Source organism: Mesoplodon mirus (assembly GCF_964341445.2).
Source record: "Mesoplodon mirus genome assembly, chromosome: 3".
NCBI classification, from domain to species: Eukaryota; Metazoa; Chordata; class Mammalia; order Artiodactyla; family Ziphiidae; genus Mesoplodon; species Mesoplodon mirus.
In genome coordinates this window covers 79,680,150-79,703,814 of record NC_138978.1, presented here as the reverse complement: position 1 = coordinate 79,703,814, position 23,665 = coordinate 79,680,150, and the positions used below count along the sequence as shown (strand labels likewise).

Genomic DNA, 23,665 nt, shown 5'->3' with positions numbered 1-23,665 from the left:
CCTACAGGAGACAAAACTAAAAAGCTGGTGAAAACTGACTTAACTAAATAACTTAAAGGCATTCCTGAGCAGAGTGTCCACTTCTGATAGAGTGTGAGACTTTGTCAAAAAACCCATCTTATCCTTTCGCTCAAAAAAACTCACTGCTTCTGCCTATAGATTTTATGATATCTGAAAAATGAAACATATGTAAAGTGAAGAAATATGGGAATACAATGTTCAAGCATTTATTTCAGTATTATATAAATTCTAGGAATCTGGTCTGTTTTTATCTGCTTTCAAGAAAGTAAGAGTTATTCAGTTTCAGTAACTGAAGAATCTAAAGCACATCTTTGTTCATTGTCTGAATCTGCAGTTCAACCTGAACCCAGAAGGCCTCTCTATTTTTTTTTTTTTTCATGGAGTCTGTAGGTAGAGACCCAAAATCAAAGTGAGTTAAACATGCAGTTGGTGTCAGAGAATCAGGAGATTTGACATCTTGAGGAGTCCAAGAAAGTTCTGGATTATTTTCTTTCAGGCTTTTATTTCAACACATCAGCAAACCCATTTAGAAGAGGAAAGTATAATCCAGTGTGTGGCTTGGCTGCAAAGCTGATGGGCCACTTTCGTTTTGCAATGTTTATGAAATAAATCAAAATAGAAGGTTAAAAAAAAATTGTAGGCTAAGAATTTGAATAAAATATAGAGCTTGCTAAGGACCCAGATGGCACATTTTATACCTCCCTTATCCCATTTTCTTTATAGTTATACTCATTTTCAAGGCAAAGGAGTGAAGTGGATGGTGCAGATAGGGTCTGGGAAGTCATTTGTGTTTGGTGAGTCACCACCATGCCAAAGCATTGAGCGCTTACACTTCGTTTCTAGTTTCTTGAATTCTCCCTCTGCAGTCTTTCACCTCCGGGATTTTGCTAATAAGCCTTCTCCCCACCCTCATGGTGGCAATAGCAAAGATGACTTTGTGCACCAGAGAAACCTCCAAAATTTGCCAAAATGAATGGAAATGTTGTAAAGAGATGTATGGGGAAATGTTGTAAAGAGATGAAAATAGCCAGAGAGACTCAGAAAACAAGAAACAGAAGTAGAAGTATAAAATCTTGACTCTGTTTCCCTTTCTGTTTTCTTCCTGCTCTGGTTCTGTCCTCAGTACCTCTCTGAGGCACAGGGCTCTGTCAGATTGCCTGGCTTCCTCCATTCCCACAAACAGGGGGCAGCAGGTTTTTTGGTTTTCCTTCTCTCCTTATGCCGCTTCTACTAGTCCATTTAACCCCGCCAGCCCTGCAAAGAACAGGAAGCAACTCCAATTAGATCTGGCAATTGGGGGGATTAGGGCTCCCCCTTCTGTTTTTGGGGTGTAGGTACATGGGGCTCTGAATTCCCAGACAAAACTCTCAGCAAACAGAATTAGCCTGCAGGGACCTCCTTCTAGACGACAGCAAAAACTACTTAGCATAGTGCTTTTCAAACTTAAATATCCCTAAGAATCACCTGTTCAAATGCAGATTCCGACTCTAGAGGTCGAGGTAAGGCCCATATTCTGCACTCTTATCAAGCTCCCACGTGATGCTGAAGGCTGCTGGCCTTTGAGCCACGCTTGGAGCAGTTTTTATATCAAGAGCTCCGGGGGAATATCCACGGATTTACTTCATGATTACAGCCTTCACACTAGAAAAAGGCAGTCTATGTAGTCCTTAAATATATTTTTAAATTTTCTTATGGGAAAGGCCTGTGTTTTCTTCAGAACTCAAGAAAAAAATATTGCATTAATTATGGATTTTACGGTGACACCATTGTTTATTCTTTGGAAAGAAACAACTACAGAGTACAGAGTTAAAAACAAAAACAACACCACCTATAAGTGGGTTTTAGATTCTCAAAAGCCATAATCATCTCTCTATTATTAAAGCCCTTGCCTCAAATTCAATCTGTTTTCTTTTTGGTCATTGTGTGAGTCATTATAAGATTGTTTTAATGACCTCCGATAGATATCTAGCCTCAAGCAGTAACTCCCAAGAAGGTACCTTATTTAAACAAGGAACTGCTTCCTTAACTTTTATTTCTCTCTTTTTCCCCTTGCTCATTTATTCATTCATTCATTTATTCACTCAAAAATAAGATTGTATCAAATGTATCTCAATAAGCCTGTTGAAAACATAAACTGTGTTTCTACTAGATGTCAGGCACTGTTCTAAGTGCTGGATGTAAAATGAATGAAATGGACCAAGTCCCTGTCTGCAGGGAGTTTACACTAGAGGAGAGAGAGAGACAACAAACAAATATAATGGAATACCTGGTGAAAGTGTTATGAAGAATAAGAAATCCGGTAAAGGGGAAGAGGCAATGAGAGAAGTTTGTTATTTTGTATCAGGTAGCTGGGCAAAGCCTCACAGGTAATATTGTCAGGAATGAGGGAAGGAACCATTTGACCACTTGAGAGAGAAGTAGTGCAGGCCGACAGATGGGCAAGTGGGAAGGTCCTGAGGCTGGAGGATGCTTGGAGTGAAATGAACACAGGAGAGAGCAGTGAGAGATGCTGTGAACTGGAGGGAGCTGTGCCTAGAACACAGATCACATAGGCTTTGCAACTGTAAAATTTAAGAAAGAGAAACCTCAATTAAATAAAGTTTGGAGACCAGAAGGGGGAGCTCGCATGTCCTGAGATGATAGCTGAGCCCAACAGGAAAAGGAAAGACTGCTCTTCTTTTTATGAGGACTCAGCCAATGAACAGCCATGGATTCTGGGTTTACTCTAACTTTCCCAACTTCCCTTTCCTCTCTACAAAGTCTCTCCTTCCCTTACTGTGGGGGACTTGCACGTGACTCACCATGGTTGGAGATCCCAAGTTGTAATTCTCTGCCGATCCCAAATCAACCCATCTTTTTTGGAGAAATACCTGGCAGTCTATTTGGTCAACCAGAGCTCGTGGGAAACCTGGAGTTTACCCATGAAAGGGAAAATCAGTGGTGGATGTGGAGGAGTGACGTGATCTGACTTTCACATGTTTTGTGAGGAGGCCAAAGGTGGAAGCAGCAGCCAGCAAGGGGGTTATTGCTGAATGCAGGTGAGATGGACAGAGCCCAGACAACAATTTCAGTTGTCTTCTTTTAGCCTTCCTTCAGCTTTCTAGGAGTCTCCTTTTCCCTCTCCATTGAATATTTTTGCTAGAAGGTAAAATAAAAGCCCTTCAGCTAATAAGCTTATCAAGAGAGGAATTAAGGAATACTTCATTGCCCAGAAGTGACGAGCATGATGCTAACTGCCAACAGAAGAGATAAAATGAGAAACAATGACCTGAAAACAATCTGAGATCTGTAGTTACCTGTAGTTAAATGACATAAAGATATACTCCAAGTTTATAACATAAGGCTATGGTTCTTGATGCTTTCTCCATAAGTGCTCTGTAAATGGTAGCTATAGTTGTTATTATCAATATAATTCTCAGTTATTGTCAGCTGGAGTCCCCTTACTCCTCAGAGACCTATATGTAATTGGTTGTATCTATGTCAATTCCATGGCTTGTGGAAGATCAAGTCCCCCTCCTAGACATCTGCAACTGCTTGGACACTTCTTTTTTTTTTTAACATCTTTATTGGAGTATAATTGACTTGCAATGCTGTGTTAGTTTCTGCTGTATAACAAAGTGAATCAGCTATACATATAAATACATCCCCACATCTCCTCCCTCTTGCGTCTCCCTCCCACCCTCCCTATCCCACCCCTCTAGAAGGACACAAAGCACCGAGCTGATCTCCCTGTGTTATGCGGCTCCTTCCCACTAGCTATGTGTTTTACGTTTGGTAGTGTATATATGTCAATGTCACTCTCCCACTTCGTCCAAGCTTACCCTACACCCTCTCTATGTTCTCAATTCCATTCTCTACATCTGTGTCTTTATTCCTGTCCTGCCCCTAGGTTCTTCAGAACCTTTTTTTTAGATTCCATATATATGTGTTAGCATACGATATTTGTTTTTCTCTTTCTGACTTACTTCACTCTGTATGACAGACTCTAGGTCCTACCACCTCACTACAAATAACTCAATTTTGTTTCATTTTCTTCCTAGGCTGAGTAATATTCCATTGTATATATGTGCTACGTCTTCTTTATCCATTCATCTGTCAGTGGACACTTAGGTTGCTTCCATGTGCTGGCTATTGTGACTAGTGCTGCAGTGAACATTGTGGTACATGTTTTTGGGGTTTTTTTTTGTTATTTATTTATTTATTTTTATTTTTGGCTGCATTGGGTCTTCGTTTCTGTGTGAGGGCTTTCTCTAGTTGCAGCAAGCGGGGGCCACTCTTCATCACGGTTCACGGGCCTCTCACTATCGCGGCCTCTCTTGTTGCGGAGCACAGGCTCCAGACACGCAGGCTCAGTAGTTGTGGCTCACAGGCCTAGTTGCTCCACGGCATGTGGGATCTTCCCAGACCAGGGCTTGAACCCATGTCCCCTGCATTGGCAGGCAGATTCTCAACCACTGTGCCACCAGGAAAGCCCCCATGTCTCTTTCTGAATTATGGTTTTCTCTGGGTATATGCCCAGTAGTGGGATTAGTAGGTCATATGGTAATTCTATTTTTAGTTTTTTAAGGAACCTCCATACTGTTGTCCATAGTGGCTGTACCAATGTACATTCCCAACAACAGTGCAAGAGGGTTCCCTTCTCTCCACACCCTCTCCAGCATTTGTTGTTTGTAGATTTTTTGATGATGGCCATTCTGACTGGTGTGAGGTGATACCTCACTGTAGTTTTGATTTGCATTTCTCTAATGATTAGAGATGTTGAGCATCCTTTCATGTGTTTCTTGGCAATCTGTATATCTTCTTTGCAGAAGTGTCTATTTAGTCTTCTGCCCATTTTTGGATTGGGTTGATTGTTTTTTTTGATATTGAGCTGCATGAGCTGCTTGTGAATTTGGAGATTAATCCTTTGTTTGCAAATATTTTCTCCCATTCAGAGGGTTGTCTTTTTGTCGTCTTTATGGTTTCCTCTGCTGTGCAAAAGCTTTTAAGTTACATTAGGTCCCATTTGTTTATTTTTGTTTTTATTTCCATTTTTCTAGGATGTGGGTCAAAAAGGATCTTGCTATGATTTATGTCATAGAGTGTTCTGCCTATGTTTTCTTCTAAGAATTTTACAGTGTCTAGCTGTACATTTACGTCTTTAATCCATTTTGAGTTTATTTTTGTGTATGGTGTTAGGGAGTGTTCGAATTTCATCCTTTTACATTTAGCTGTCCAGTTTTCCCAACACCACTTATTGAAGAAGCTGTCTTTTTTACATTGTATATTCTTGCCTCCTTTTATCAAAAATAAGATGACCATATGTGCGTGGGTTTATCTCTGGGCTTTCTATCCTGTTCCACTGATCTATATTTCTGTTTTTGTGCCAGTACCATACTGTCTTGATTACTGTAGCTTTGTAGTATAGTCTGAAGTCCAGGAGCCTGATTCCTCAGCTCTGTTTTTCTTTCTCAAGATTGTGTTGGCTATTCGGGGTCTTTTGTGTTTCCATACAAATGGTGAAATTTTTGGTTCTAGTTCTGTGAAAAATGCCATTGTAGTTTGATAGGGATTGCACTGAATCTAGCTTGCTTTAGGTAGAATAGTCATTTTCACAATGTTGATTCTTCCAATCCAAGAACATGGTATATCTCTCCATCTATTTGTATCCTCTTTAATTTCTTTCATCAGTGTCTTATAGTTTTCTGCATACAGGTCTTTTGTCTCCTTAGGTAGGTTTATTCCTAGGTATTTTATTAGTTTTGTTGCAGTGGTAAATGGGAGGGTTTTATTGATTTCTCTTTCAGATTTTTCATCATTAGTGTATAGGAATGCAGAAATTTCTGTGCATTAATTTTGTATCCTGCTACTTTACCAAATTCATTGATTAGCTCTAGTAGTTTTCTGGTAGCATCTTTAGGACTCTCTATGTATAGTATCATGTCATCTGCAAACAGGGACAGCTATACTTCTTCTTTTCCAATTTGAATTCCTTTTATTTCTTTTTCTTTTCTGATTGCTGTGGCTAAAACTTCCAAAAATATGTTGAATAATAGTGGTGAGACTGGACAACCTTGTCTTCTTCCTGATCTTAGAGGAAATGCTATCAGTTTTTCACCATTGAGAATGATGTTGGCTGTGGGTTTGTTGTATATGGCCTTTATTATGTTGGGGTAGGTTCCCTCTATGCCCACTTTCTGGAGAGTTTTTATCATAAATGGTATTGAGTTTTGTCGAAAGCTTTTTCTGCATCTATTGAGATGATCATATGGCTTTTTTCCTTCAGTTTGTTAATATGGTTTATCACATTGATTGATTTGCGTATATTGAAGAATCCTTGCATTCCTGGGATAAACCCCACTTGATTATGGTGTATGATCCTTTTAATGTGTTGTTGGATTCTGTTTGCTAGTATTTTGTTGAGGATTTTTGTGTCTATGTTTGTCGGTGATATTGGCCTGTAGTTTTCTTTCTTTGTGACATCTTTGTCTGGTTTTGGTATTAGGGTGATGGTGGCCTCGTAGAATGAGTTTGGGAATGTTACTCCCTGTGCTATATTTTGGAAGAGTTTGAGAAGGATAGGTGTTAGCTCTTCTCTAAATGTTTGATAGAATTCGCCCATGAAGCCATCTGGTCCTGAGCTTTTGTGTGTTGGAAGATTTGGGGGTTTTTTTGGTGGTACGCGGGCCTCTCACTGTTGTGGCCTCTCTGCTGTGGAGCACAGGCTCCGGACGCGCAGGCTCAGCAGCCATGGCTCATGGGCCCAGCCACTCCGCAGCATGTGGGATCTTCCCGGACCGGGGCACGAACCCGTGTCCCCTGCATCGGCAGGCAGACTCTCAACCACTGCGCCACCAGGAAAGCCCTGCTGGAAGATTTTTAATCACAGTCTCAATCTCAGTGCTTGTGATTGGTCTGTTTATATTTTCTATTTCTTCCTTGTTCAGTCTAGGAAGGTTGTGCATTTCTAAGAATTTGTCCATTTCTTACAGGTTGTCCATTTTATTGGCATATTGTTGCTTGTAGTAATCTCTCATGATCCTTTGTATTTCTGCAGTGTCCGTTGTTACTTCTCCTTTTTCATTTCTATTTCTATTGATCTGAGTCTTCTCCCTTTTTTTCTTGATGAGGCTGGCTAATGTTTCATCAATTTTGTTTATCTTCTCAAAGAACCAGCTTTTAGTTTTATTGATCTTTGCTATTGTTTCCTTCATTTCTTTTTCTTTTATTTCTGATCTGATCTTTATGATTTCTTTCCTTCTGATAACTTTGGGTTTTTTTTGGTTCTTCTTTCTCTAATTATTTGAGGTGTAAGTTTAGGTTGTTTATTTGAGTTGTTTCTTGTTTCCTGAGGTAGGATTGTATTGCTGTAAACTTCCCTGTTAGAACTGCTTTGGCTGTGTCCCATAGGTTTTGGGTCATCGTGTTTTTGTTGTCATTTGTTTCTAGGTATTTTTTGTTTTCCTCTTTGCTTTCCTCAGTGATCTCTTGGTTATTTGTTAGTGCATTGTTTAGCCTCCATGTGTTTGTATTTGTAACAGTTTTTTCCCTATAATTGATATCTAGACTTAGAGTGTTGTGGTCAGAAAAGATACTTGATACGATTGCAATTTTCTTAAATTTACCGAGGCTTGATTTGTGACCCAAGATATGATCTATCCTGGAGAATGTTCCATGAGTACTTGAGAAGAAAGTGTATTCTGTTGTTTTTGGATGGAATGTCCTATAAATATCCATTAAGTACATCTTGTTTAATGTATCATTTAAAGCTTGTGTTTCCTTATTTATTTTCATTTTGGATGATCTGTCCATTGGTGAAAGTGGGGTGTTAAAGTCCCCTGCTATGATTGTGTTACTGTCAATTTCCCTTTTATGGCTGTTAGCATTTGCCTTATGTATTGAGGTGCTCCTACGTTGGGTGCATAAATATTTACAATTGTTATATCTTCTTCTTGGATTGATCCCTTGATCATTATGTAGTGTCCTTCTTTGTCTCTTGTAATAGTCTTTATTTTAAAGTCTATTTTGTCTGAGATGAGAATTGCTACCCCAGCTCTCTTTTGATTTCCATTTGCATGGAATCTCTTTTTCCAACCCCTCACTTTCAGTCTGTATGTGTCCCTAGGTCTGAAGTGAGTCTCTTGTAGACAGCATATATATGCAATTTGTTTTTTAATCCATTCAGCCAGTTTATGGCTTTTGTTTGGAGCATTTAATGCATTTCCATTTAATGTAGTTATTGATATGTATGTTCCTATTACCATTTTGTTAATTGTTTTGAGTTTGTTACTGTAGGTATTTTCCTTCTTTTGTGTTTCCTGCCTAGAGAAATTCCTTTAGCATTTGTTGTAAACCTGGTTTGGTGGTGCTGAATTCTCTTAGCTTTTGCTTGTCTGTAAAGGCTTTAATTTCTCTGTCGAATCTGAATGAGATCCTTACTGGGTAGAGTAATCTTGGTTGTAGGTTTTTCCTTTTGATCACTTTAAATAGGTCCTGCCACTCCCTTCTGGCTTGCAGAGTATCTGCTGAATGATCAGCTGTTAACCTTATTGGGATTCCCTTGTGTGTAATTTGTTGCTTTTCCCTTGCTGCTTTTAATATTTTTTCTTTCTATTTAATTTATGATAGTTAGATTAATATGTGTTTTGGTGTGTTTCACCTTGGATTTATCCTATATGGGACTCTCTGCACTTCCTGGATTTGATTGATTATTTCCTTTCCCATATTAGGGAAGATTTCAACTATACTCTCTTCAAATATTTTCTCAGTCCCTTTCTTTTTCTCTTCTTCCCTGGGACCCCTATAATTCAAATGTTGGTGCATTTAATGTTGTCCCAGAGGTCTCTGAGTCTGTCCTCAATTCTTTTCATTCTTTTTTCTTTATTCTTCTCTGTGGTAGTTATTTCCACTATTTTATCTTCCAGGTCACTTACATGTTCTTCTGCCTCAGTTATTCTGCTATTGATTCCTTCTAGAGAACTTTTCATTTCATTTATTGTGTTGTTCATCATTGTTTGTTTGCTCTTTATTTCTTCTAGGTTCTTGTTGAATGTTTCTTGTATTTTCTCCATTCTATTTTCAAGATTTTGGATCATTTTTGCTATCATTACTCTGAATTCTTTTTCAGGTAGACTGCGTACTTCCTCTTCATTTGTTTTGTCTGGTGGGTTTTAATCTTGATCCTTCATCTGCTGCATATATCTCTGTCCTCTCATTTTGTTTAACTTAATGTGTTTGGCATCTCCTTTTCACAGGCTGCAGTTTTGTAGTTCCCATTGTTTATTGTGTCTGCCCCTAGTGGTTAAGGTTGGTTCAGTGGGTTGTGTAGGCTTCCTGGTAGAGGGGACTGGTTCCTCTGTTCTGGTGGATGAGCCTGGATCTGTGTTTCTGGTGGACAGGACCATGTCTGGTGGTGTGTTTTGGGTTGTCTGTGACCTTATTATGATTTTAAGCAGCCTCTCTGCTAATGGGTGAGGTTGTGTTCCTGTCTTGCTAGTTGTTTGGCATAGGGTGTCCAACACTGTAGCTTGCTGTTTGTTGAATGTGGCTGGGTCTTCACATTGAAATGGAGATCTCTGGGAGATCTTTCACCATGTGATATTATGTGGAGCCAGGAGGTCTCTGGTGGACCAATGTCCTGAACTTGGCTCTCCCACCTCAGAGGCTCAGGCCTGACACCTGGCCAGATCACCAAGACCCTGTCAGCCACACGGCTTCCCCAGCTCCTATCCACCTATAGGATACATAGAGGACTCGCAAGGCTGTGGATCCTCATGCATCAGCTGCTTGTTGTGTTCTCTGCTGACCAGGGGAATTTCCATTTCAGGAGTCTGGTGATCATGGTGTCCCTTTAAAAATAATGGAAAGTAATTTGTTGGCAGTGTGTGTAAGGGCAGGCTGAAGCTGCTTTGGCTTGAGATGATCGGAAATTGCACCAAGATGGAGACAACTCTTGACTTCTTAAAACTCCTTTTTCCTAGATCCACACATGTTGCTTCTGTGCTTCACATTGTTCAAATGTAGTGTTTCTGAGTTTTCCAAAGAAATATGTATGTGTTGTGTTTGGAGCAATTTAAATTTTATTGAAGAGTTCATGGGGAAGCTAAGGAAGTATTTATGTCACAGAAAAAATAAAACAAAGCTTTTACATCACTGAAGGCATCAGCATTTTAAAAATAATTTTCTACAACTATGGAGCAACCTGGTGCCCAAGTTGCCTCAGCCTCTTTCTATTATGAGGGATCTTCATCTGTCTTCCTTTCTCTCTTTTTCTTACTTTCAAAAGGAAAACCAACTAATCAGTAGAAACAAAATCCCTGTCTGGCCTCATACAGAGCCATTGCCCTGCTCCTCTGAATCCTCAGGACCATCCAGAAACCAGGTACAGTGGGAAGATTAGGAGGGCTCCCCTTCAACCACAGACATTTATAGTGTTCTCCCCATGAGGGATTCAGGGCAATAAGAATTTTTAAACACAATTATGGCTTAGGCACTTATCTTTCTGGATGGCTTCAAAAACCACTCCAGATTATCTCTACTTCTTCTCTAAGTTCAAAGTCAAAGCATTTATTCTTATACCATTACTTTTCCTGTGACATGTCATTTCTATTCCCTAAAGTTGCTCTTTTCTCTTTAACTAGCTGGGCATAGCTAAGGTCTCAGAGTTCATCCCATATCCCACAATTCCTACAACCTACCTTGATCCACGTTTCCATGAATAACCTCCCATTGTAATTATTTCAAGAGTTTTGGCCATGGCTTGCTTGAAAATTCCAATGAAGACCCTGCTTAAACTGAGATCTCATTTCTTTATTTCTTATTGCTTACTAATTCTTTTTGTGTCTCCCATATGACTACTGTCTTCTCTGCCTTTTTCTATTCTTCTCCAAAAAGGCTAGGGATTAACTTTTTAAAAAAATTAGTAGTATGTATCTTTTACTACATAGCCGTTTTAATTTTTTTTCTCTATTAGAACATAATGGGGTCTTTTTGACTAGGGATTCTTTAGAGTCATACAACTATGAAAGGAGGAAAAATCAACCAATTCTTTAATATAATCCTATAATTGGTCACTAAAATACAGTAATTTTAAGAACAAAATGTACAATAGATGATACATTTTTAGCTAAGATCAAATGCTCATATTATAAAAATATTAAGAATATTTTTCAAGCAATGGTTATAAGAAACACACATTTTTTAAAAGAAACTATTCAGGAAGGATTTCATCTGTTTTAACCAAGAATAAGAGAATTTCTCTAGTGTCGTTGTTTATCTTAAATGTCATTATATCACATACACATTTTATTTCCATGTGGATGAGTTATCACGATATAGATTATAGCAATGAGTCACACATTGTAGATTGCTTATTAAGCAGGGGATCAGCCAAAATATTAAAATTCCAGAGTCTACGAATATGTTAAAATTTTCTCTTACTTCTGTTTTCAATTATAAATTTTTATTGGCATTCTCCTTTAATCCTGTATTGCAATAATTATGTAGAAGCAGTAGTTAAATGGTTAAGTGATTGGGCTTTGAAGTTAGGCTTTCTGAATTCCAGTAAAAAGCTTTGCTTTTTACTGGCTGCGTGGCCTTAGGTATGTCATTAAACATCTCCGTGCCTCAGTTTCTACATCCGTAAAATTTGAGTAGTACATGTAGTGATTAAAACTGTGTCTAGGTCAGAGTAAGAGTTTAATAAATATTAATCCATATTAATTATGGCCTTTCTCTGGTGTGTGGCACCTGCTTGGGCACTGTTAGTTGCCTACCCAATAGTCAGCCTCCTTCTCTTTCTTGCTGGCCAAACCTGTCTTCCACCTACGACAGAGGTCAGAAATGTCTGATGCTCATTTTTCCAATCCTCCCTCATACTGGGTCACTATGTAACCCGACCCTAGCTGATAATCTAAGGAGTAGTCTCCTAGCAGGAGAGAGATGAAGGAGAAGGAGGTGATGGTGTGCGGATCGTTCACAGAAAAGATTTTCCTCCCTGAAAAAAAGAGAAATGTCTAAGAAAAGCCTACCCCTCTTTCCTATAAGAGTGCCAGAGGCTGAGGGAGTCTCTGTGATCATTAGATGGAGGGTGAGGAGGTCAGCCAAAACGTGAAGGGTAGTAAAACTGAAAGGTAGAAAGAGCCTGTGTCGCTGATGACACTGGTGACAGCCGAGCCAATGAGGGAGTACCAAACTCCAGACTTCTTACTGTGTAAACTCTGATTCTTTAAGCAACCATTAGTTAGGTATCCAGTTACTTTCCACCAAAACTCTTGCAAGTGCTAAATGTACTTTAGAAAATAGCACTGGCATTTCTAAAAAGTGCCAGTCAATGTTTGAAAACATGTACAGTAAGTGGTTTAGTATATAAATGTATGATATTTTGATGAACGAAGTAATATTATTTATATTTCCTTGGCAAAATTTTGACCAAGCAATTTTCTTTTCTGTACAAAAGGATCATGCTTAGCTTAAATAAGCTAACAATGGGAAGACCTACTAAAAAATGCCCATCCAAAGCAGATAAGCCTAAAATAAAATAATTTTTTTTTTTTTTTTTTGCGGTACACGGGCCTTTCACTGTTGTGGCCTCTCCCGTTGTGGAGCACAGGCTCCGGACGTGCAGGCTCAGCAGCCATGGCTCACGGGCCCAGCCGCTCCATGGCATGTGGGATCTTCCCGGACCGGGGCACGAACCCGTGTCCCCTGCATCGGCAGGCGGACTCTCAACCACTATGCCACCAGGGAAGCCCCTAAAATAATTTTTTAAATAGCAAACAGCGAAGCTAGTCCTTTAGCTTTCTTAAGCTTTTCTTAAAATGTATACTAACCATAATATGCTAACTATGCCAATTTCATATTTGTATCCCTGAATTATTAATCTTTTGTCTCCACATTCTATCTTCTTATGAATATTTTTCTTCATATTTGACACCTGAGGATCCTTTATTTTCTGAGTGTTCTTGAAATAGTTAACTAACTTTCTAATTTGTAATTATATTAGTAGATTTTTAAATGATACAAAAATAATAAAATAGTGTCTGTACTCTCTATGACCACATCTTTATGCCAGACTTCAATTGCTTACATTTATTCTTAAAGCCTTTAATACCTAATCAGAGCCAAAGAATAATATATTTTAAAAAGGAAATTTCATGCTTTTGCATCATTTTCCCTTGGTCAGCCAAAGAAATGCTGATGTTCAGAGGATAGACTATTGAGCTTAAAATATAAGAATAAGCAGTGTTATTTTCTGAATGATATCAAAATAAACTTCTGATTTAAAAATTGGCTATGGAATACAATATATTAAATGTTCCATACATGAACTAATTTTCTGTAGTGTATGCTGAAACTTGGGCCAAATTTGACAGTGTTAACTGGTCAAATATTCTGGATTTTTGCAGGTTATGGTAATTACTGGAGTCATTCATAGCTTAGAGGGGAAAGTAGATTAACATATGCTATTACCTTTTTTTAAAAGAAAGTTCATGTTTGAAGTCTCCAACTTCTGTGGACAATATCTGGATGAAAAGCAATAATCAGATCCAGCAAACTCACTCCTTGGTATTTACCCAAAGGAGTTGAAAACTTATGTCCACATAAAAACCTGCACATGGAAGTTTAGAGTAGCTTTATTCATAACTGGCAAAACTTGGAAGCAACTGAGATGTTCTTCAGTAGGTGAATGTATAAATAATCTATGGTACATTCAGACAATGGAATATTATTCAACACTAAAAAGAAATGAGCTATCAAGCCATGAAAAAACATGGAGGAAACTTAAAGGCATATTACAAAATGAAAGAAACCAATCTGAAAAGGCTATATACTGTATGATTCTAAATATATAAAAAGGCAAAACTGTGGAGACAGTAAAAAGATGAGTGGTTGCTAAGGGTTTGGAGGTGGGGATGAATAAGGCAGAGTAGAGGGGATTTTTAGGGCAGTGAAAATACTCTGTATGGTACTATAATGGTGAATACATGTCATATATTTGTCCAAACCCATAGAATGCACAACACCAAGAGTGAAACCTAATATAAGCTATGGACTCTGGGTGATAATGATGTGTCAATCTAGGTTCATCAGTTGTCACAAATGTTTCATCTGGTAGGAGATGTTGCTGATGGAAGAGTCTATGCATGTATGGGGCAGAAAATATATAGTATATCTCTGTTCCTTCCTCTTAATTTTGTTATGAACCTAAAAATGCTTTAAAAAAATAAAGCCTTTTTTAAAAAAAGAGAGAGATAATCATTCTAATTTTATATCATGTGCTTTGCACCTTAAAATAATCATCGTTTACTAATACTTACCAATTATAGGACACAACGATTTATCAGAGACAGGGCTATGTGTTCTACAAATATGACCTCAATCATCATAACAATCCTATCAGATAAGTATAATTACTCTTTAAGTTTTTTAAAAGAAAACAAGGCTTAGAGAAGTAAAGTAATTTACCCAAGACTCATAGCTAGAAAACATGAATACAGATTGGTATGGTTCCAAAGCCCTTGCTGCTAACCACTATGCTACTTTAACAACCCATTTCAACTTCACCTCATGCTTATTCCCAGCCTGATCTCCAATGGTGTAGTTAGTGCAGAACTGGGGTAGCTGCCTTTCTAAATGGTTTCTGGTAAGGACCTCCTTTCAACAACAGGTACCATGTTGCCCCAAACTACAGACTAAATAATTGTGTTCTCCCCAAGTTCATATTTAAGAACCTTAATCCTCAATGTGATAGTATTTGGAGATGGAGCCTTTGGGATGTAATTAGGTCATGAGGGTGGACCCCTTATTATGGGGTTAGTGCCCTCATAAAAAGAGACACGAGAGAGCTTGCTTCCTCCTTCTCTCTCTTGTATGTGAGGATATAGCAAAAAGGTATCCATCTGGAAACTAACAAGAGGGCCCTCATGAGGAATCAAATCAGCTGGCATCTTGATCTTGGACTTCCCAGCCTCCAGATCTGTGGGTAATAACATTCTGTTGTTTAAATCACCCAGTCGATGGTATTTTTGTTATAGCAACCCAAACTGACTAAGATGCCAATTAGATACAACTGGATAACTGTATATAACAAAGTTAACCTTGACTCCTACTTCATTCCTTACAAAAAAGTGAATTCAAGATGGATCATGTATTTAAATATAAAAGCTTAGAATCATAAAGCTTTTAGAAGAAAACATATAATATCTTTACAAATGTGGAGTTGTAAAGCACAAAACCATAAAAGGAAAAATATTGATAACTTAGGTGGTATCAAAATTTTTAAAATTCTGCTCATCAAAAGATACCATTAAGAAAATGAATAGCCAAGATACCGACTGGGAGGAAATATTCATATTATATTTTATAAAAATACAAAAATAAAGAACTCCTACAAATCAATAATAAAAAGATAACCCAATACAAATTTGGGCAAAAGACTTGAATAACACTTCATAAAAGATATACATATGGCCCATAACTATTAAAAAGGTGCTCAACAAAATTGTTAGTTATCAGGGAAATGCAAATTAAAATTACAGTGAGATGCCACTTCACACCCACTAAAACAGTTAAAATAAAAAGGTTGCCATAATAAATGATGGCAAGGATGTGAGGCAATTGGAACCCTAATACATTGCTGGTACAAGCACTTTGAAGATGGATATGACATTTTCTTACAAACTTAAAGATATACATATCCCATGACCCAGCATTTCCACTTCTAGGTAAACAAATGAAAAAATATGTTTATAAAATGCCTTTTACAAGAATGTTTGTATCAGCTGCATTCATAATAACCAAAAAATGCAAACTACCAAAATATCAACAGGAGAAGTGATAAATTGTGAAATATTCATATAACTGAATACTACTCAGAAATAAAAGGGAACAAAGTACTAAAATATGGAACATGACTGAATCTAAAAGACATATATATATTGAGTGAAAGAAGCTAGACCCAAAATTAATTAGAATGTATGATTGCATTTATATGAAGATCAAGAATAGGCAAATTAACCTCTAGTGACAGAAAATAGAAAGTGGTTATCTCGGTGTGCACGTATGTGTGTGAGAGGGGGTAAAGGTAGTTTTGGCTGATGGACTGGAAAGGAATACAAATAAACTTTCTAGGTTGATGTAAATGTTCTGTATCTTTGTTTTAGGTAGTGGCTTCATGGGTGAATATAACTGTCAAAACTCATATTCTAAACATTTAATATTTGTGCACTTTATTGAATGTAAATTATAACAATTTAAAAGCAGCCTGTAGTGATCAGGAAATAAGTAGTTATTGAAGGCAAACCTTTGATGAGAATGGCAGAAATGAAGAATACAAAGACTGTGGGGTGGGTTTGCTCTTTACTACTGTATTAAGAGGCTCAAAGAAAAATGTGATGAGCTCAGAGGTCAGGAGAGCTTCTATGATTGCCTTAAAAACATACCTCTAGGGCTTCCCTGGTGGCGCAGTGGTTGAGGGTCCGCCTGCCGATGCAGGGGACACGGGTTCGTGCCCCGGTCCGGGAAGATCCCACATGCCGCGGAGCGGCTGGGCCCGTGAGCCATGGCCGCTGAGCCTGCGTGTCCAGAGCCTGTGCTCCGCAACGGGAGAGGCCACAACAGTGAGAGGCCCGCGTCTATAGGTTGCTAGGATGACATATCTAAATCAAATATTAATGCTGTGAAGAGCTGACTTACGAGGTAAGTTGAATAAACAGACTGACTAGGTGAAAAGATAAGGCAATGACTGAGAAGGAGCTGGATCTTGAGAATTGTCGTGAAGCTGTTTGAGTAGACTTAGATAATTCTATCATCTTGATAGACAGACCCTAGAGAGCTTTTTGCTTTCTGAAAAACTCCTCCTTACCTGTCTTATAAGGCTGGTCTTGTCTTCTTTGAAGATTCTGAAATAACTTCATCTGAGGAATTTACCTTATCATAACTCACTGTTTTCATTTCTTTATACCTCTAGACCAGCACCATCCAGTAGAAATATAATGTGAGCCACATATGTAATTTAAAATTTTCTAGTAGCCACATTAAAGATAGTAAAAAAAGTTAAAATTAAATTTTAATAATATATCGTATTTAACTCAATATATTCAAAATACAATCATTTCAACATGTATTCAATATAAAAATTATTAAGGTATTCTACATTCCTTTTTCATATGCAACATCAGTGTGTATTTTGCACTTAAAGTATATCTCAGTTTGAACTAGTCACATTTTAAGTGTTCAATAGCCATAGGTGGCTAGTGACCTCTGTAGTCTCCATATCGTAACAGGGTTTCTTAATATCATCACTATCGACATTTAGACTGAATAATTCTTTTTATGTGTGGGCTGTCCTGTGCATTGTAGGCTGTTTAGCAGCATCCTTGGCCTCTACCCACTAGATGCTGGTAGTACCCCCCACACACATGCTTCCAGTTTTGACTCCAAAAAAGAATGTCAAGAGCCACTGGTATAGATCTACAGAGTTGGTAGATGTTCCTACACAGTATATTATGCCCCAGTATATTCCAGGGCATAAGTAAAAAGTCTGGCCTAGGAAAAAGCTTTCACACTAAAAAATAGGCAAGATTTTGCTTATTCATATTGGCAGAAACCTATGGAATATGATAATGAATTCCAAGGGTGTTAGAACAGGCATGAAAGAATATAATTTTTGTTGAGGCAAAAATTTTTAATGTGGATATACTTATCAGAGGCCTTGGATTCATCATGCTTGCCTGAGCATCTGGGAGTTGTTCTAAAGGTTTTCTTAGTTGGTTGGTTGAAACCTGGACTCAGTGGTGGCCTGCACTAAATAAAGTTGAGATGCTAGAAATCTCTCAATACATTTTAGAGGATTGATTTAAAAGACTTAGGGAGATAGGATGCTTGGAATGGATTTATCATTCCAGTCACCTATTCATTAGGTCAGTTATTCATCATGACCCAGTCACCTATGTCCAAATATGTCCTGAGAAGGCCCAGAAGACCTTCTCTTCACTAATGTATGAGAAAATAGTGAGGAGGAGAATGCCAAAATTCTTTGAAAGTACTGTAGCTTCTGTCCTCTAAGCACAGGGATGAAATTAGGAGATTATGCCATTGAATGGGATCCCCAATTCCCTAGTGGACATAATAGGATCCAAAAGTGGCAGAGACCAAATGACTGCATTTAACCATCAGAGATGAGGTAGTTGTGGTTACCATAATGGGCAGGAGCGCTAGAGTAGTAGTCATAGTCATTTGACTAAGAGGGATCTTTAACAGTGGATTATTGATCATGATATCCCTACAATGAAATGGATGGACAATCTGCTAGGATCCTAATTGATCTGTATAATGAAAAGTTGATAGATCTGATAAAGAGAGACCTGAACTTCATTACCTTAGTGGAGACCTACAATATCTTGTCATTGGCTTCTTAACTCATGGCTATTAAAATAGGAACACCAGTTGGTAGCCCCTAGAACTGTCTTTTCTACAAGAAATAGTAAGCCAAAGCAACACCATATAGCTGGGGAAATTCTAGTGATCAGTGCCACCATCAAAGACTCAAAAAATGCAGGGTGATGAGTCTCATCACACTAGCATTTAACCTGCCATTTGGCCTGTGTAGAAGATGAATGGGTCGCCTATGATGAATGGGTCTACATCCAGATGTAGTCTTTTTATTAGGTGAATAAGCACAATTCTTAACACCTAACATTCAGATATCACTCTAAAAAATGTCTTTTATTCATTCTAATATGCATGAAGCAACTGAAATTATTCACTTTCATTTGGAAGTGAGAGAATGGGGGAGAATTTATTGCTTTATGTAAGGGCTTTGTTAATTCTTTAGCTCCCTGTCATAATTTAGTGTGCATGAACAGTGATGATTTCCTCACCTTATGGGACATCACTTTTGTCTACTACATTTATGATACTGTGCTGATAGGATCTAATGATCAGGAAATAGCACATATCATAGATGCCTTGTATAGTAAATTGTCTTTCCCATAGATGCTATGGACCTTGACACTATCCCATTCAGAGGTGGAATGTTTTACTCTTTCCCTCAGATTTGGGCTGACTCTCTATATTATTTTAGATAACAAAATGCAGCATAAGTGATTCTGTGTAACTTCTGTGGCCATAGAGCTGCAGCTTCTGCATTTGTTGCTTGGAACACTTACTCTTGGGATGAAGCTGCCATGAAAAAAGCTCAGTTCGGTCACACGGAGAGCCAATAGATAGAATGGAAGAGGTCCTGGCTTCCCGAGTGAACCCACCAAGTCACCAGACATAAATAAAGTCATCTTGGTTAGTCCAACTTCAGCAGCAATATGGTTTCAACTTGGTGAGAGACCCCAGCTATTGCCACATGAACCAAAAGAACCACCCAGCTGAACCCTGCCTGAACTTCTGAAAGAAGTTCAGAACAAATAAAACAGTTTTTGTTTCAATCCACTAAGTTCGATAAAATAACAAAAGGAAACTAAAACATACTGGAAAGAACACATGCAAGGGCTTCCCTGGTGGCGCAGTGGTTGAGAGTTCGCCTGCCGATGCAGGGGACACGGGTTCGTGCCCCGGTCCGGGAAGATCCCACATGCCGCGGAGCGGCTGGGCCCGTGAGCCATGGCCGCTGAGCCTGCGCGTCCAGAGACTGTGCTCCGCAACAGGAGAGGCCACAACAGTGAGAGGTCCGCGTGCCGCAAAAAAAAAAAAAAAAAAAAAAAAGAACACATGCAATTCAGAGTGGGAAAATGACAATTCAGGGTTCTGCTACCTTACTAAAATTTCTTGGGCCAGTGGTCTGGGATATATTAGGTTACCCCCTCAATATTAAAGTTGTTTCAACTTGCATCCCCTTGGATCACGATGTTGGCTAGTGTCACTTATACAGCTGCATTCAGGGAACAAGGCTGTGCCTTGAAAGTCAACTGGCTCACAGGTCTAGCACCTCAGGTGAGTGGCTCAAACAGCTGGGATCTGGATGGGTTTCCCTCTACAGCAGGGTAATTGGATTTCTTATATGGTACCTGGTTTCCAAGAGGGGAAAGCAGAACCTGCTAGGTCTCTCAAGGCCTAGGTCTGGAACTGGTCTAGGATCACTTTCACTACATTCTATTGTTCAAATTCAAGAGGAGGGGAAACAGACTCCACTTGTGATGTGTATACAGGGATGAGAAGAATTGTTTGTATGCCATTTTGGAAACAGTTTATTACACCACCAAACTTTTTTAAATTGCTTTTTTATTTTGCTAAGTATTGCTATTCATCCTGTATCTTTTAACTTTTTATTTCATTGTTTGCAATTTTTACATTATAACATACATTTGTTGTCATGAAGAAGAAAAACACAATTTTCATGCAACACTGCATTGTTGCATCTTACATACAAATGTCCCACTAATGAGTTTAATGATTATTAGGCACTTGATATTTTAAATGCTTTATATCGGAAGTTTGCACACCATGTCCTGTGGGCCAAACCTATCCTGGTACTTATTTTTGTAAATAAAGTTTTACTGGAGCACAGGGACTTCCTGTGGCACAGTGGTTAAGAATCTGCCTGCCAATGCAGGGGACACGGGTTTGAGCCCTGGTCTGGGAAGATCCCACACGTCACGGAGCAACTAAGCCCATGTGCCACAACTATTGAGCCTGTGCTCTAGAGCCTGTGAGCCACAACTACTGAGGCAGCATGGCCTAATTACTGAAGACCACACGCCTCCAGCCCATGCTCCGCAACAAGAGAAGCCACTGCAATGAGAAGCCCACGCACTGCAACAGAGTAGCCCCTGCTCACGGCAACTAGAGGAAGCCTGCGCACAGCAAAGACGACCCAATGCAGCCAAAAATAAATAAATTTATTTTTAAAAAAAAGTTTTATTGGAGCACAGCCAAGCCATGTATTTATGTATCCTCTATGACATCTTTTAAACAACAGTGGCAGAGTTAAGTATGACAGAGGCTGTATAACCCACAGAATTTAAAATATTTACTGTGTGACCCTTTATAGAAAAAGTATGCTGGTCTCTGCTTTAAATTATGCAGAGATCCTTGGTGGAACGTTTCACAGGTGGTCAAGTGTTTAAAGATATTTGGGGAAATTGGGGCTTTTGAATGGGCTGGAATGAACTGTTATTTTCCCATTTATGTAAAACTGGAATAAGGGATCTTTCTATCCAAAGGTTCACTATCCAACAAGATTTCAGCAACAGATTAGATTTAGAGGATGAGGGATGCCGTATGTACTTTACCTGGACAATTCAGTTAAATAAGTCAATTTGAGAATCTTATGTAATCATTTTGAGATTTTGTGAATGTTTCCTCTTGAATGTCTTACACAGGTGGTAACTTATAATACCAATGCAATTTAATTAAAATAAGTATTTTTCTTAACAGCAGCCTAACTTCTGTGTACAATTATTTTTCTAATTATGGCAAGTTAGCACGGTTAGCTAGAATCCCAGCTTAGTGCTAGAAAAATCCCAAGAATTATGTTCCTTGCCCCCAACTCTACCTGTCCTCTTCCTCTTTTCTTTTTTTTTTTTTTTTGCAGATGAGAGGACTAGCCCAGAGAAGCTAGTTGACTTGCCGAAGGTTATGATGCATCAGTGAGAGAGTATGTACGTAAATCCCCAGTTCCCAGTGCTTATTAACATTTGCATATATGGAAGCTAATGTGTTGGGGAACTTTTTTTTTTTTCACACACACACTGTATTTTATTTTTACAAGAGATAAATAAACTGGTTGGGGAACTTTTTGCTGGACAATCATATAGCTGGGGGAGGGGGGCGGCGGGGAGGGGGAAGCATTGCTGGAATTATCAGTGGAAAATATTCTTTAGTGAAACCAATAAGACATATGCCATGGTTAAACTGTTCAGTTGATAGTGCCTCTATTTGTGAACCTAATGTGATAGCCTACGATTTTGAACGTTAGGTTGAGGCGTTGGATAACTTTTTTTTTTTTACTTTTCCAAATAGAATCTGGCCTTGTTCCGTTTATAAACCATACCAGCTGGCTGTAGCACAGATACAAATAATTTGTGACCTGAAAGATTCCTTCGAGATCACCGTCCGGCTCCCTCATTTAACAGGAGAAAATAGGCCCAGGGAATGATCTCAGATAAACAGATTTTAGCTGTTTACATTTATAACGAGCTTTCTTCCAACGTGGTTGCCTTGGCTTTTTCAAATCTCCTCCTTTAAAAAGCAAAAGCAGGACACTTGCAGGCCAAGTGTCAGAAAATTTGGAATCCATCGGCCTTATTTCCCTTTCTGGTTGAACTCAGGATTTTTTGATAACTACACACAAATGCTACCCTTCTCGGAAAACAAACGGTCGCGGGGTCGGGGGAGTTCACTGGGAGAACCAACAGAGAGACAAAGCTCCTCTCCCGGGCTCCTCCCCCTCACTCCTGCCAATAGCAGCAGACGCCGGCGCTCGCTTTCCCGAGCTCGGCCAATTGGCTGCGCCGCTGCGAGCCCGACGGAAGGGGCGGGGCGGCCGTTGCCAGAGAAGCCACTTGCTGGTTACCAACTCCGCTTTGTCCCGCTTGCACCTTGTTGGGCATTCTGCCACCGCGAGCCGTTCTAGGAGTTCGCCTGCTTCCCGCGTCGAGTCCTTGCCTTCCTTCCTAGCTTTCACCCACTGCACTGCCCCCCGCGTCCCGCTCCGTTCTAGCCGACCCAGGGCTGGAGAACACAGGTATGCTCACGGGCGGCTTGCGCTAACATTCGCCGAGCGTCAGCCTTGGCGGCCCCGGCGGACCCCTTTCACAGCGGAGCGGCGGCGGGCTGACGTCACGGCGACGTACTGACGTAGCGGTAGGGACGTCGGCGTGCTTTTGGAGCGGGAAGCAAGCTTCCTCGGCTGGAATTGCCGAGGGTCAGTTACCGCGGGCAGCTCTGGGGGCGGGGCGGTGGCCACGGTGGGTCACGGAAGTGAGAGGCCCTCGCGTCCACCCAAAACTGACCTCAGCCGCTTTCTGCGTACACCGTCCTCTACCCCCAGACAGCCTGGGCTTGGGAAAGGCAGCGAGGAAGTGTGTGGTCCCTGGGACAGCAGGGCAGATCTTAGCCGAGGTGGGCTTGTCCAGGACGGAGCCCTGACCCGGCCGGCCCCGGGCACTACATCGTTTCTTACCGAAATAGTGCTCTCTTACGTATACGGCTGGTTTTTAAATGCCCACCATATAATGTGCCAGACTCTGGTAAGCTCCGGGGCTCCTTAGGTAAAGAATACTCCAGGCCTCGGGAAATAATTCGTTCTCCAGGGTCCTAGAGTGCAGCCTCTACTCCTTTAAGTGTGTGGTTTGGGCAGGTCACTAACGTTACTGCCTTCAGTTTCCTTATCTGTAAAATGAGGAGGATAAGTCACTTTAGAGTGGTTGTAATAAAAGAGACTATGTTAACCAGTGCCAGGTTTTGAGCAGGTGGTCAGTAAGTGGTGCTTGTTTAGTGAGGAAACCATAGCCAGACTTCGGCTGGTGTTGGGGATAAAGTCTATTGCAGAGACGAAGTTTCCCTATCACCTCACACATAGTAAGGTTTCAGGTGTTTATGAACGAATGAGGTTCTTGGAGTAGTTTTAAGCACCACTTGGTTAGTTATGGTTAAAGGAATAGACTGCGGTAAGCTTGTCGGCTTTTAAAATGTATTTGATACCTTTCTGCTT

The 23,665-nt window shown here is 39.6% G+C and overlaps 1 protein-coding gene across 8 annotated transcripts in view; it reads left to right on the top strand.

Moving 5' to 3' along the window:
* The first annotated feature begins 2,790 nt into the window (after positions 1-2,790).
* Positions 2,791-23,665, top strand: part of ODF2L (outer dense fiber of sperm tails 2 like) — a 56,215-nt gene continuing 35,340 nt past the window's right edge. For 3 of the 8 annotated variants that reach the window (XM_082616437.1, XM_082616436.1, XM_082616430.1), the window contains exon 1: positions 22,886-23,201. In XM_082616437.1, coding sequence (XP_082472563.1) covers positions 23,187-23,201 — 15 coding nt within the window. In that variant the 5' untranslated portion in view covers positions 22,886-23,186. The other 5 variants (XM_082616432.1, XM_082616433.1, XM_082616431.1 and 2 more) reach the window with 5 other exon arrangements.